The 15,199-nt window shown below is 41.5% G+C and overlaps 1 protein-coding gene across 1 annotated transcript in view; it reads right to left on the reverse strand.

The window, feature by feature from the left end:
- cftr (CF transmembrane conductance regulator) overlaps positions 1–15,199 on the reverse strand; it is a 361,955-nt gene that overhangs the window by 268,508 nt on the left and 78,248 nt on the right. The window contains 2 exon segments of the mRNA XM_034175733.1: positions 508–597; positions 2,364–2,579. Of these exon segments, the coding sequence (XP_034031624.1) occupies positions 508–597; positions 2,364–2,579 (306 nt within the window).

Consider the following 15,199-nt stretch of genomic DNA (forward strand, 5'->3'; position numbering starts at 1 on the left):
CGTTGCACATGCATTCAAGTGTATCGGTAAACAAATGGTTGGTGGGGGTGCCTTGCCAGGTTTTGCGAGCCGCCAAGTAAAGCTTCACGAGCCGCGCAATGAGTAACGGGGTTTCTATCTAATCTAACCTAATCTAAAATCCAATGCTGCGTAGTGCAGTCCAAACCATAAAACACAGACTCGTCTTACACAACGGGTTAACAGCACACACTCTGCTTGCCTGCACATATCATGAAAAAGTGTGTTTGTACAACCAGAGTATTACAACCACGTCAAGATGTAATGGGTTCTTTGCTGCTCCACACTCCAGCCTGCAAAATTAATGAAATCTACCTGGGAATTTTTGTCTAATCTTGATGAAAGTCAGACAAACACTTCAGCAAACACACCAACAAAATGTCATGAAAATATAACCCCTTGGTAGACGTAATGTGTTTTCTCCAGTAATTATTACATTAAACACTAACTGTTAACTTTCCTCTGACCAAACATCTGGGTTTACCTCACCTCATCCAGCTTGTTGAGGTGGGCTGACATCAGACTGACCAGTTGACCAGTGCTGATTTTATCCAGAACTCGGCTTGACAGTTTCAGGGTCTGAAATGGTCAAAGGTTAGGCATCAGCTGAGACACAAAATGAGACAGTAAACTAGATTAGAGGATGCTGGGGACTTTGCCAGCTTCCTCTGTGTGACCATGTATTAAAAGTGGACTGCGCACCCCCACAGCACGTTCACGATGGACGGTCAAACACAACAGAAGCATTCAGGACGCTCATGCACATCAGATCTTAAAAACAACAGGAGAAAACAAACTCACAAAAAGTCGCTATCATACAAGCTACAGTCAGCTGTTTTGTACCAAAAACTGTTACAGTAGCAACAGTTAGAGAGGATCATGACAACCAGTAATTGTTTGGCTTGAGTACCAACAAAAAGAAAAAAAAAAAATCACTCAAAATAGGCAGCTCAAGTATTAGAGTGGGTTGGCCATAAACCAAATGCTTGCTGGTTGATTCCACTGCTACTGTAGTGGACAACAATACACAACAACACTTTAATGGAATTAAAGTGTTGTTGTGTAAAATACAAATTGCTCCAGATGTCTGGAAGCTGCTGACATCACTGTAAATGTAAGATGCTCTGGATAAATACTACACCAAATACAGAAAAACAAAAACAACTAATAACATGTCTGAAATGTCACAGACTCAAAGTATGGAAGACATTTATTTCACACAAGACATCAGAAGGAAATGCACAATTACTTAACATTTAGAGTCATTAGTTTGATGTCAGTGTCAGATTGCTGCAGCATGACATTGTTTCCATGACCTACCGAACCAGCTGGCGACCACTCGGACAGAGCAGCAGTTCATTCCTGTCTCCTAAAAAATCTGACTCAGCCAGAACACATAAGGGCGTCTTGTTGGCATCATCCAGAGGTCACCAGCAATGAGACACCTGCAGACTGGGTCCTCCCAGGACAACCGGGGCCCTGAAGTCTGGAGTTTGTCCACTAGGAAACCAAACACCTCTGTCCAGCCATATCATGACTCCAGGAGCTCGAGTCAGACACGTCTCAACATCACAGACTGAGCCCCAAACCAATGACTCTCTCACCATGTGTATACAGACACACTCAAAGAAGTCACTCTCAGAAGTCAATGAAACTTGGTATCATGGTTCTGACTGAGGAGAGTTGCAGACATTCCGACCACTCATTCTGCTTCACAACAAGTGGAACCACGACATCCAGTGATTTCACAGAGAGCACAGCATCTCTGCTGAAGTCAAGCACTGAATTTAAAATCCTGCACGCCATCATGGGCAATTTAAAATCACATGTCTCAGTAATTAATAACCATCAGGTATTGAGCCAAAGTATAAATACAGCTGAAAATGTATTAAAATAAGTCTCTGGAGCAACTTTGAATGTACCATGTGGAGCTGGTAAAATTAACAGATTTAAAGAAGGAAGGACTGCAGCAGGAGCACTGGTGTCGATGTCAAATGTTCCCAGGGCTCAGGGGTCCGGTAGGAGGGCCCCAGACGCGGTCAGCACCAGCTGTGCACTCACAGCACACCTGTACAGGCCAGACATGACGTCCAATGACTTACTGGGAATCCTGCAAATTCTCTGGATGTTAAGCACTTTGAGAAAATCAGTGTCAGCTGCAAGGAACCCGTCAATACTCATTGACTATGTCTTTCAATGAGTACCTGAGGACTGAGGATGCAGTTATTGCTGACTTTCTGGATGTCAAACCAAGAACATTGAGCACCAGAGCTGACCTGATGTTCCGAGGACTCGTCTGGGTTCAAGCCATAAGCAATGGACAACTCACTCTTCACATCTCTTAACTTCTTGTAGATGAGGCTGAACAGGGCAATGCGGATCTGCATTCCCAGGTGATGCAGTCCAAAGATGGCAGGCTGCAGCAGGAGGAACCGGGCGACAAAGAGGAGGGAAATCCCGAGGGCCAGGAAGTACTCCTGTTTCCGCTCCGCAGCATGAAATGGGTCAAACGTGGCGATGATGCGTCCCAGGAGCTGAGGCTGCACTGCTTTGGAAGCCTCCTGTTTAAAAAAAAAAAAAAGGGAACAACAGGTCAAGAGGAAGCGTATGTGGCACCTCAAGAACAAATATTTATATCTGGTAATGATTGTAGCAATATATTACGTTTCTGTAGTATGTGATTACACACAGGGACACGTATCAGGTCACTGACCCCAGCTGTCTGTTCATGGTTTGTTCATCGTTCCTTCCAAAGCATGAAGACATGCAGCATATCTCCACATGCACTCTGTATTTTACACTTTTTCACTATTGCTAAAAAACATTTCACGAAACTTTCCTTCGTTTTCCAAAAAGACTAAATGCAAAATACTTTTTTTTCAAACTATACCATGGGTTAAAGCAATAAATTTTCATCTGACTGAAATTTATCCTGGCAAAAATCAATGCCAGCAATTCCCTAAAATGTGGCGTAGTGGGGGCACGCACTCTTTTTTCCTCAATAAATACAATAAACACATTATAGTATACAAATCTATTCTAAATAGCCTCTAAGGAGAGACAGACAAAGCATAAAAAGAATGCAAAACCTGAACATAAAGGTACATAAAAGGGTGGTGGGGGCAGGGTGTAGTCCTGATTCTGGAGGGTCTGGGGGTGCTCCATCAGAACATTTTTAAAAGAGCAAGTCAAATTTTGTGTATTCGGGTGAATTTTAATACGTATGAAGCCCTCTGAAATAAAGAAACTCACTTCAAACTGTGAAGTGAAAAACACGTATTGCTTATGGGGGGTCTGGGGGTGCTCCCCCAGAAATTTTAAGAGGAAGTCAATTTTGTATATTCTGGTGAATTTTAATGAGTATGAAGCCCTCTGAAACAAAGAAAACTCACTTAGAACTGAAGTAAAAATTCTTTGTCTTCTGTAGTATTTTGATCGGTTCTAATCCGGTGAATGCACCAAGTACAAGGTCTGTTAGAAAAGTATCCGACCTTATTATTTTTTTCAAAAACCATATGGATTTGAATCACGTGTGATTGCATCAGACAGCTTGAACTTCGTGCGCATGCGTGAGTTTTTTCACACCTGTCGGTTGCGTCATTCACCTGTGAGCAGGCTTTGAGTAAGGAGTGGTCCACCCCTCTCGTCGTTTTTTTTCATTGTTTAGGAATGGCTCAGAGACTGCCACTTTGCTTGATCAAAATTTTTTCAGAAACTGTGAGGCACATCCAAGTGGACACCATTCGAGAAATTCAGATGGTTTTTGGTGAAAATATTATGGGCTTCAAAGAGATTACGGAGTGTTACTGTCGCTTTAAGGACGGCCCTCAGCGGCTGATGGCGTGTCGCGCTCCGAAGCCGCCAGCTGAACGACCATTTCTTTCTAAATGGATGGCTGTATGGATCCGTGACCATCGTGTGCAATTTCTCTAGTTATCACAAGAGCTGGACATCAACCATTTTCCGGTAGATTTCACTTTTAACAAGAGATTTTGTCATGGAAAGCCGAGCGGAGGCTTTGCGCGTCACGATGGATTCGCTGCTGGAGCGAGACAAAACCACCTCCGTTTTGGTCTCACAGGACGGCTTTGAGATTGCGTTCAGACAGCTGTCGGTGGTTTTTCCATCGAGTGATTATCTGAGAAATTGTGGATGTGCCTGGACATGCCAGAACATGTCCCGTGAGGCTTCATCACAGCGTTGCTTTGTGCCATGTGGCACCGCCGCAACGCGCAGAATTCCTCCGCACGTCTGTCTCAATGTGCCAAAAAAGTGCTCATGTCCACGTCTTTACACAATTCCTGTGCTAGCCAGATGACATCCCGGATAAAACACAGCGTCCAGTTTTGAAATGAACGGCACATTCCACTGTTACAGGAATTTTGTCATGGAAAGAGGAGCGGAGGCTTCGCGCGTCACGGCGGTGCCGCATGGCGCAAAGCAACACCGTGATGAAGCCTCACAGGACATGTTCTGGCATGTCCAGGCACATCCACAATTTCTCAGATAATCACTCGACTGAAAAACCACGAGACCAAAATGGAGGTGGTTTTGTCTCGCTCCAGCAGTGAATCCATCGTGACGTGCGAAGCCTCCGCTTGGCTTTCCATGACAAAATCTCTTGTTAAAAGTGAAATCCTGCCAGAAAAGAGTGAGAAAACTACGTCACATTTTCACCAATAGCCCCACCCCCCACACACACACACACCACACACCCACACCCCACCCCCTTTCACACACGCCCCTTCGAATTAATTATTCAAAAGGTTGTGCCCACCCATTCGTAACACTCAAGAGAAGCAATGGCGAGCTACAGGTGTGCTTTCCCAGGCTGTTTAGCGGACTACAATTTTCTCACGGAAAGCAATGTACGCGATCAATGGCTTTTATTCATTTTTAACCGCATCCCAGCATATACAACAGCCGACTATTTCTTTTGCTCTGCGCATTTCACGTTTCACAAACCTTGCACAATTTCGAGCTGGCTTCAGTCGGCATTTAATACTCAGTAGGGTCAGTTCCGACTCTGCGACAAAATCAACCCCAGCAATCAGTACAGCCTGTAAGTATCACATTTCTTTTGTTTAAATTTGTGTTGCGCCATATTCCTGTTGTAAGAATTGCACGTTAAAATGGCACGTTAGCTCTGGTTTTTCTTCTAAAGGGAATGAGCTAACCCTTAGCAGCTAGGGATGTGTATCGAGAACCGGTTCCTTTTGGGTATCGTTAAGAAATGACTCAATCCACCAACATCAATAAGCTTTGTGCTTAACGATTATGTTATCGGTCCTTCAGAGTGGCCGTTGTTTTGGGGGGTGTTTGTCAGGAAAATGATCATTTCTGTATTGATTACAGACCCTGCAGCAGGTCCGTAAACAACTTTTCTGCAGCGCGGCTTTGCTTTGAACCTTGAACCAATTGAAGCAGTGCTTCGCAGATTGAAGCAATGCTTCGATTATTCTTTCTTTTGCTTAATTTTCTCCTGCTAAAACCCTAAAGAGCATACGTCTGTGAGTATTATTTACCTTTTCTATGTTAAACCGACCTGTTATGTTCTTCTGAAACAGTTGATAGATGTATTTTATAACTTAAAAACAGGAGCGATGCTAACGCGTTAGCATGTCTATGGCATTTCAATGTTAAAGTTAGCATTGCAGCTGTCATCACGTTCGGGTGCATTTGTTTTCAAATTGTAATATTTCTTAAATTTATTTTGTTATATATTAATAATCTAATGATTATTATATACAATTTTAAAGAAAGAGGCAAAAAAAAACCTGAATAGAAACACAACAGAAAATATAAAAGCAATGAAAATAAATAAATAATGCTTTCTTTTCAGTGAGAGCAAGGGCAGCCAATCAAACAACGGCAACCGATCAGCGCCACCTACTTGCATTTCATAATGAGGTTGCCAAATAAGCTCCGAAACGACGCCATTAAAGGCAAACGGGGCATTCTAAACCCAGCATAGTAACATAGCTGTTTCAGAGAGCCTTTTAGGAAGGTTCTGAGCCATTACAGACCCAACCAATTTTTTTTGGGCTACATATCACATCACAGAACAAGGATTAATGCCCCATTCAACCTCTCTCTATCACCTTTAAGAAATAATGTTCTATGTTTGTGTGCTTTGGTACCCTTTTCCAAGAGTACCTGAATTTCAATTATATTACACCTGATTAACTATTTCTACACATTATTTGTAAGTTTTAGCATTTAAAATGAGAAAAAACACAAAAATGAACTTGATTTTTTTTTTTTCAGTTTTTTTGTGAATAATGATTATGTAAAGGAAGTTTGGATTTCACATTTTTAACAGGAAGCTGTAAGTGTTTACAATCAAAATAATTAATTTTGTGTGTCTAGAATTTAGAAACAGTGCAGAAACAGTGCAAAAGTAAACATTTTACAAGGTGAAAATATGCAAAAAGTAACCAAGTGCAGAACCAAATAATATGAGTAACAACAAATAAAGTGCAAAACTATCAATTATTATCTGTATTATTAAAATGTGCAAAAAAAATCACTCATTTTGTGCAAAATTATACAATATGAATAAAACAATAAAGTGTCAAACTATATACAAATATACACTCAACAAAAATATGAACTTTTGGTTTTGCTCCCATTTTGTATGAGATGAACTAAAACCTTTTCCACATACACAATATCACCATTTCCCTCAAATATTGTTCACAAACCACCATTTTTAAGTTATAAAATACATCTATCAACTGTCAGAAGACTATAACAGGTAAAGGTAAATATTACTCACAGACATATGCTCTTTGGGGTTTTAACGGGGGGAAAATTAAGATAAAGCGAAATAAAACAAAGAACCGAAGCAGCAGATCGAAGCATTGCTTCATTGGTTCAAAGGAAAGCCACGCCCTGCTCTACTTGGGGAAGGTCTGCCAATGTTCTCATGAAGACAGGGAGGAGAAGATTGTGGCTCATGGCAAGCAGTAAACAGAGCGGAGAGGAGTGAAAATTCACACAGTCCCTTCCTTCGCGGTGCAGCGCCATCCAGCTGACATTGCTGCTGCGTTGATTAGCGCAGAATGGAATGTTGCTTTGACAATGAGAGGATCATATTTCGGCCCCAAAACACGCATGACATCACATGCGAGTGTGTATGTGTAGTTAAATTTTTCAATTGACGGAGAACTTTAACCCATGAATGACACACACAAAACCTCATATTCTCTTTTCAAAACCCAAACTTTCACACCAAAACAGTTGCTCACATGCTGTAAAACTGTAAACATGACTACACGTCATTCACACTGCAACAAAAACTGAAAACACAATGTTCAGAGTGTGAGAATGTTCTTTTTACATTTCTTTCACGACTGCCAAAGAAACCTTCTTATGTATATTCAGATTATGTTACTGTAGAGTTTTGGGCGTTCATAGAGCTGTGTGTTTCATATGAACACTATGTGAATGACAGAAAATACAGTACAGACACTACTGTACTGCATCACAACTCAATGCAACACTACAGAGCATCCATTACACACAACAATACAAACTGAAAACACAATGTTCAGGATGTGATGTTTTTTGTTATGGAACTACAATACAGACACACACACACAAACACACACCACAATCACTAGGTGGCATCATGTTGTTGAACTGGGTTGGGCCACAGGACCTCGTCAACATTGCAGGCAATATTGTCCTTCACCAGGCAACGTGGGAAGAATTCTGGCATGCTGGATCCAGGCTTGGAACAGCTCCACAGCCCCGTCATCACAGACCAGGTCCACAGCCCTGAGAAGGTTCACTCTGGTCTAAGGTTGGTGTTCATAGACTTTCCACCTCCATGAGGAGAAAAACTCCTCTATAGAATTAGAAAGGTGAGTAGGGTGGCAGACAGACATTCAGAAATAACTGGTCGACACTGAACCACTCTGGTTGGTACGATGAAACTAACATTTTCCCAAATGTCCCAAATTACCCAAATCTTAGCTCTCCCAGGAAGGCGAGGAGACGATGAGTTTTTTTGTTTGTTGAGCCGAGGACAGCATGCTCTTCGCCATCCTTGCTCCCCTCCTCTCTATCCTTGGCCCGCTCCTCTCCGTCCTTGCCCCCCTCCTCTCCATCCTTGGCCTGCTCCTCTCCATCCTTGCCCCATCCTCTCTGTCCGTGCCCCCCTCCTCTTCGTCCTTGCCCCCCTCCTCTCTGTCCTTGGCCTACTACTCTCTGTCCTTGCCCCCCTCCTCTCCATCCTTGGCCCGCTCCTCTCCGTCCGTGCCCCCCTCCTCCCCGTCCTTGGCCTGCTCCTCTTCGTCCTTGCCCCCCTCCTCTCTGTCCTTGGCCTACTACTCTCTGTCCTTGCCCCCCTCCTCTCCATCCTTGGCCCGCTCCTCTCCATCCTTGGCCCGCTCCTCTCCATCCTTGGCCTGCTCCTCTCCGTCCTTGCCCACCTCCTCTCCATCCTTGGCCTACTACTCTCTGTCCTTGCCCCCCTCCTCTCTGCCCTTGACCCGCTCCTCTCTGTCCTTGGCCTTCTCCTCTCCGTCCTCTGACTCGAACTCCTCTTCCTCTGCCTCTGTCTATGGTGGCTGTTTGGATCCTTCAGTATACTGTGCATTTTGAACTTATCTTTAAATGGTAAACCCATTCCTTTGTGCATATGACAATAAAATTCTTTTGAATCCTTTGAATCCTTTGAAGTTGAAATAACTTTTAAAAATCAATGCAAACTGTTACATTATTTTTATTTTCATTGAGAGTATGGGGATAGTTTTATTTAATGTGTTTAGGGGACCGGCCATTTGGTTTAGAGAACTAGGTTTTGTGTTTTAGCAGTTGTGAAAAACTGTAAAAGTAAAAAGTCATGTTTAATGTTGGGAGTCAACAATGCAACAAATCATTTTCCACCACATTACATCACAAAACACTGAAGACACTCTGAACAAAAAGCCATCATATATTCTTCTAATATGACAACAGACACTAAACATTACATAAACACTATCTTGTCATACATGAAGTCTGTAAAGTCAAGAAATATGCATCAGATGATCAAGAACATGCATCAAACCCTTCCTCTGACCTACATAGGACCAACCAAATATCATAACCATAACCAGTTTAAAATACCAACTTAATCAACTTCTCTCAAAGAAAATTAAATCAGTCTTTTATTTACTAAACAAAAATACTTTGAGTTTAGAGAAAAACCACACAAACTATTAGCTTATCAACTTAGAAAAATAAAAGCAGACTGAACTATTCACAAAATTAGAGATGACAAGGGAAATATCCTAATTAAATCAAAGGAGATAAATACGAGGTTTTTGCAATTGTATTCCAATTTGTACACTTCAAAATGTAATATCATAACGTCATGTATAAGTCTCTAGATGACTGCAACCTATCAAGAATTTCTTCTGGAGATTTGGATAAATGATAAATGGACTGCATTTATATAGCACTTTGTCCATCTGCATCAGGGTTGCGCTCACTACACACGGGAGCAACTAAGAGATTAAGGAGCATCCCCAAGGGCCCTTAGTGATTTTCCGGTCAGGCTGGGATTTGAACCAAGGATCCTCTGGTCTCAAGCCTAATACTTAACCACTAGACCATCACCTCCCCGTAGGAGTAATACTGATATCCAGCCTACAGAAATACAAAAGGCAACTGCATCCCTTAAAAGTGGGAAAGCACCACAAGTTGAACTTTATAAAAAATTTCATAATACTCTTACACCATTTCTCCATAGAATATATAAACATGCCCAACTGGACAGTACCCTACCACCAACACTAACTCAGGCAACAATTACAGTTCACCATAAGAAAGGTCAAGATGAATTAAATGTAGGCTCATATCGTCCAATTTGTCTATGAAATATCCATCCATCCATCCATCCATTTTCTTCCGCTTTATCCAGAGTCGGATCGCGGGGGCAGCAGCTCAAGCAAAGCCGCCCAGACCTCCCGATCCACACACACCTCCCCCAGCTCCTCCGGGGGAACCCCAAGGCATTCCCAAGCCAGCCGAGAGATGTAGTCCCTCCAGCGTGTCCTGGGTCTTCCCCGGGGCCTCCTCCCAGTGGGACATGCCCGGAACACCTCTCCAGCGAGGCGTCCAGGGGCATCCGGAAAGATGCCCGAGCCCCTCAACTGACTCCTTTCAACGTGGAGGAGCAGCGGCTTGACTCCAAGCTCCTCCCGAGTGACCGAGCTCCTCACCCTATCTCTAAGGGAGCGCCCAGCGGAACCTACCATCATTCCCCCACCGGTGAAGTGGCGCAGACGGCGGCGAGAGAGAAGACTAAAGCGGGGCAAGAGAAGTAGACTAGATACTAGGATAAATGCTAATACCTTCAAACCAGCGATCCCAAGTCTTTTACTTGCCAACTCCTGGTCGCTTAGTAATAAGATGGATGAACTGCGACTGTGGATCACCTCTTATAAGTTGAATTACTGTGTGATGATCATCACGGAAGAACATTCCCAACACTAGCATCGAGATAGCTAGCCATACCGTCTTCAGAGCAGACAGGACCAAGGACTCAGGCAAGCGCAGAGGTGGGGGCTTGTGTGTTTACATTGACCAAAGATGGTGTGCCAACTTTGCCATTAAAGACCCTTTTTGCTCCATGGACATGACAACAGACACTAAATATCACGTAAACACTTCTACCTATACTCAACAAAAATATAAACGCAACACTTTTGGTTTTGCTCCCATTTTGTATGAGATGAACTCAAAGATCTAAAACTTTTTCCACATACACAATATCACCATTTCCCTCAAATATTGTTCAAAACCAGTCGAAATCTGTGAGTAGTGAGCACTTCTCCTTTGCCTGAGATAATCCATCCCACCTCACAGGTGTGCCATACCAAGATGCTGATTAGACACCATGATTAGTGCACAGGTGTGCCTTAGACTGCCCACAATAAAAGGCCACTCTGAAAGGTGCAGTTTTGTTTTATTGGGTGGGGGATACCAGTCAGTATCTGGTGTGACCACCATTTGCCTCATGCAGTGCAACACATCTCCTTCGCATCATCCGTGAAGAGAACACCTCTCCAACGTGCCAACGCCAGCGAATGTGAGCATTTGCCCACCAAGTCGGTTACGACGACAAACTGGAGGTCAGGTCGAGACCCCGATGAGGACGACGAGCATGCAGATGAGCTTCTTTGAGACGGTTTCTGACAGTTTGTGCAGAAATTCTTTTGGTTATGCAAACCGACTTGTTTCAGCAGCTGTCCGAGTGGCTGGTCTCAGACGATCTTGGAGGTGAACATGCTGGATGTGGAGGTCCTGGGCTGGTGTGGTTACACGTGGTATGCGGTTGTGAGGCTGGTTGGATGTACTGCCAAATTCTCTGAAACGACTTTGAAGACGGCTTATGGTAGAGACATAACATTCAATACACGAGCAACAGCTCTGGTTGACATTCCTGCTGTCAGCATGCAAACTGCACGCTCCCTCAAATCTTGCGACATCTGTGGCATTGTGCTGTGTGATAAAACTGCACCTTTCAGAGTGGCCTTTTATTGTGGGCAGTCTAAGGCACACCTGTGCACTAATCATGGTGTCTAATCAGCATCTTGGTATGGGCACACCTGTGAGGTGGGATGGATTATCTCAGCAAAGGAGAAGTGCTCACTATCACAGATTTAGACTGGTTTGTGAACAATATTTGAGGGAAATGGTGATATTGTGTATGTGGAAAAAGTTTTAGATCTTTGAGTTCATCTCATAACAAAATGGGAGCAAACCAAAAGTGTTTGCGTTTATATTTTTGTTGAGTGTATATAGAGTTTACATTGGTGGCTATACTTGCTGTTTACGTGCCACCGCAAGCTAATGCTAAGCTAGCTATGGAGAAGCTACACTCCTCCATTAGCCAACACCTAGCAGCTCAACCTGATAACATTGTCATAGCAGCAGGGGACTTTAATCACTCCAACTTGATGTCTGTCCTGCCTAAATTTCACAAATATGTAAACTTTCCAACAGACCTCAGTCCTCTCCTCTACTCCCTTTTCACTCATGACTGCACCCCCAAGCACACCACTAACACCATCATCAAATCTGTTGACACCACTGTTGTAGGGCTCATCACAAATAACAATGAGACAGCCTACAGGGAGGAGGTCCAGCTTCTGGAACAGTGGTGTCGCAGTAATAACCTGGATCTCAACATCAGCAAGACCAAGGAACTGATTCTGGACTTTAGGAGATCTACACGCACAGAACACCATTCCATTGGCATTAATGGTGAGGAAGTAGAGAAGAGTGCAGAGGTTCAAATTTCTTGGTTTGGAAGGCTCAACAGAGGCTCTACTTCCTCAGGAAACTCAATTATCCAACCTTTCTTCTGGAATTATAGGACTCAGAGAATTAACAAAAACATTTAGAAAATCTAAAATCTAAACTGGACAGGGGTTTATTTCTTCCAAACTTCATAATGTATTACTGGCTATGTACTTATAAAAGTTTGAATTTCTTTACACCCCCCCCCCCCCCCCCAAAAAAAAACAAAAAACAAAAATCTGGCTAACTATAGAACTGGAAGATTGTGATCCATATTCCCTTGCCACCGTAGTACTTTCACCAACTTCTCTTGACAAATGAAAATATAGCCAAAATGCAAAAATATATAATTTAATTCATATTTGTAAACAAGTCAAATCATATTTTACTTTCAAATTAATGCCCCTTTCTTTACCAATTGCAAAAAATCCATCCATTGTCCCTTTTAACTTAGATTTTACTTTTTGTGACTGGAGTAGATTAGCAATATGTTGGATTCATGGCCTGTATATTGAGAGTAAATTTGCTACTTTTGCACAACTACAGACAAAGTTTAAAGGACATATGTGAGTAAAACTGTTCTACCTGTGTGGTTTTGTTAATTTTTTATATACAAGTCAGGGATTACGTACGAAAACATATGTCAGGCTTTGAAACAGAACCGCAGACTATGATTGATGTGATGAACATACCCTCACATACAGATACATTTATTTGTAATATATACAATGAAATACTAACAATTCCATCCCCCTCTTCTAATAAATATAAAGAAAGTTGGGGGAAGGATATGGGTATTCAGATTCCTGATGATATCTGGGACCTAATATATTTTTGGACTACATTATTTCATTTTTACCTCTGCATCATTTATATTTTTATAATTTGTGCATTTGTTGTTATGACTAAAGAAAATATACATCAGACTAGCGTGCTGTCCATGGGGATCCACGGCTCTAGATTCGGTAGTAGTGTTTACAAAATAGGTAGCTGACATTTTTCAAGGGTGGTAATAAATTACGAAACATTTCTATAATGAGTTGGAATGGCGTGTGAGTCCAGAATGTTTTTAGAACCTTAGGACTCAACAGTTTTTTGAAGAAGAACTCAACCTTTTTATCTCCTGTTAATTACATATTTTTTTTAATGTTAATTTACCGTCTTAATGTATTTATAAATTGTTTAGGTTCTTGTTATCATATACACATGAATATTATTATCATCATTATTACAATTATTATTATCATTATTATGATTATTATGATGATTAGTTGTAGTAGTAGTAGTAGTAGTAGTTTAAGGGTGGTGGCCAAGAGGTTAATGCACTTGGTTTCAGTGCGGAAGGTTCCCGGTTTGAATCCCACCCCTACCACATTTCTCCATGTAATATGGACTTGCATCAGGAAAGGCATCCGGTGTAAAATCTGTGCCAATTCAACATGCAGATCCAACTTGGATTTGCTGTGGTGACCCCGAGTACAAAACAAGGGAGCAGCCGAAGGGACTTACTTAGTAGTAGTAGTGATAGTATAATTATTCTTATCATCAGTATTATTGTTATTATTTCATTTTTACTTCTATTTTGTCATTTGATTTTTAAATGGTCTACAAAGTGTTTTCACTTTCTTGTGCCATCCATGTATTTTGAATGTATTTACAATTGTATTCTGTACTTACATTGAACTTACTAAATAAAATCACTCACCACACTCACACTTTTAATGTAAAGATAACTTACTGCACTCTGGAATGGCGTGTGAGTCCAAAAAGTAGTTAGCAATATCCATTGTTCAGTGTTGTTAGCTCATGGGTTAAAGCAATAAATTTTCATCTGACTGAAATTTTTTCCTGGCAAAAATCAATGCCAGCAATTCCATAAAATGTGGCGTAGTGGGGGCACACACTGTTTTTTTCCTCAATAAATACAATAAACACATTATACAGTATACAAATCTATTCTAAATAGCCTCTAAGGAGAGAGAGAGACAAAGCATAAAAGAATGCAAAATGTGAACTTAAAGGTACATAAAAGGGTGGTAGGGAGTGGGGTGTAGTCTTGACTCTTGGGGTCTGGGGGTTCTCCCCCAGAAAATTTTTAAAACAGCAAGTCAAATTTTGTATATTCTGGTGAGTTTTAATGGGTATGAAGCCCTCTGAAACAACAAAAACTCACTTCAAACTGTCAAGTAAAAACACAGTATTGATTATGGGGGGTCTGGGGGTGCTCCCCCAGAAATTTTTAAACGAGCAAGTTGAATTTTGTATATTCTGGTGAATTTTAATGGGTATGAAGTCCTCTGAAACAAAGAAAACACTTCAAACTGTCAAGTAAAAACACATTATTGATTATGGGGGGTCTGGGGGATCTCCCCCAGAAATTTTTTAAAAGAGCAAGTCAAATTTTGTACATTCTAGTGAAGTTTAATGTGTATGAAGCCCTCTGAAACAAAGAAAACTCACTTCAAACTGTCAAGAAAAAATTCTTTGCTTTCTGTAGTATTTTGATCAGTTCTATTCCGGTAAATGCGCCAAATGGGTGCTGTGTCACTGGTTGTACAGTCAATAAAATACAAAATTAGGGCCCAAAGGAACTGACAACGTTGTTCTGCTGTGCACAAAGTAACACTGCCACAAGTTTTGAAAACGCATTTGCACACTGCAAACTCAAAACTGCCTTATTCACATTTAATCACTAAAATGCTCTCACTCGTAAAACAAACTAGGGCTACAACTAATGATTATTCGGTTGATTATTTTTTTAATTAATCATTTTTTATTTTTTGTTTTTTACTTACATGTGAGTTTTGCCATTATTTCTTTAAGTGACTTATTGTCTTTATCACGCAACATCAACGTTTGACCTTGTAACAAAGTTATGAAAACA

Source organism: Thalassophryne amazonica, chromosome 8 (assembly GCF_902500255.1).
Source record: "Thalassophryne amazonica chromosome 8, fThaAma1.1, whole genome shotgun sequence".
NCBI lineage: Eukaryota > Metazoa > Chordata > Actinopteri > Batrachoidiformes > Batrachoididae > Thalassophryne > Thalassophryne amazonica.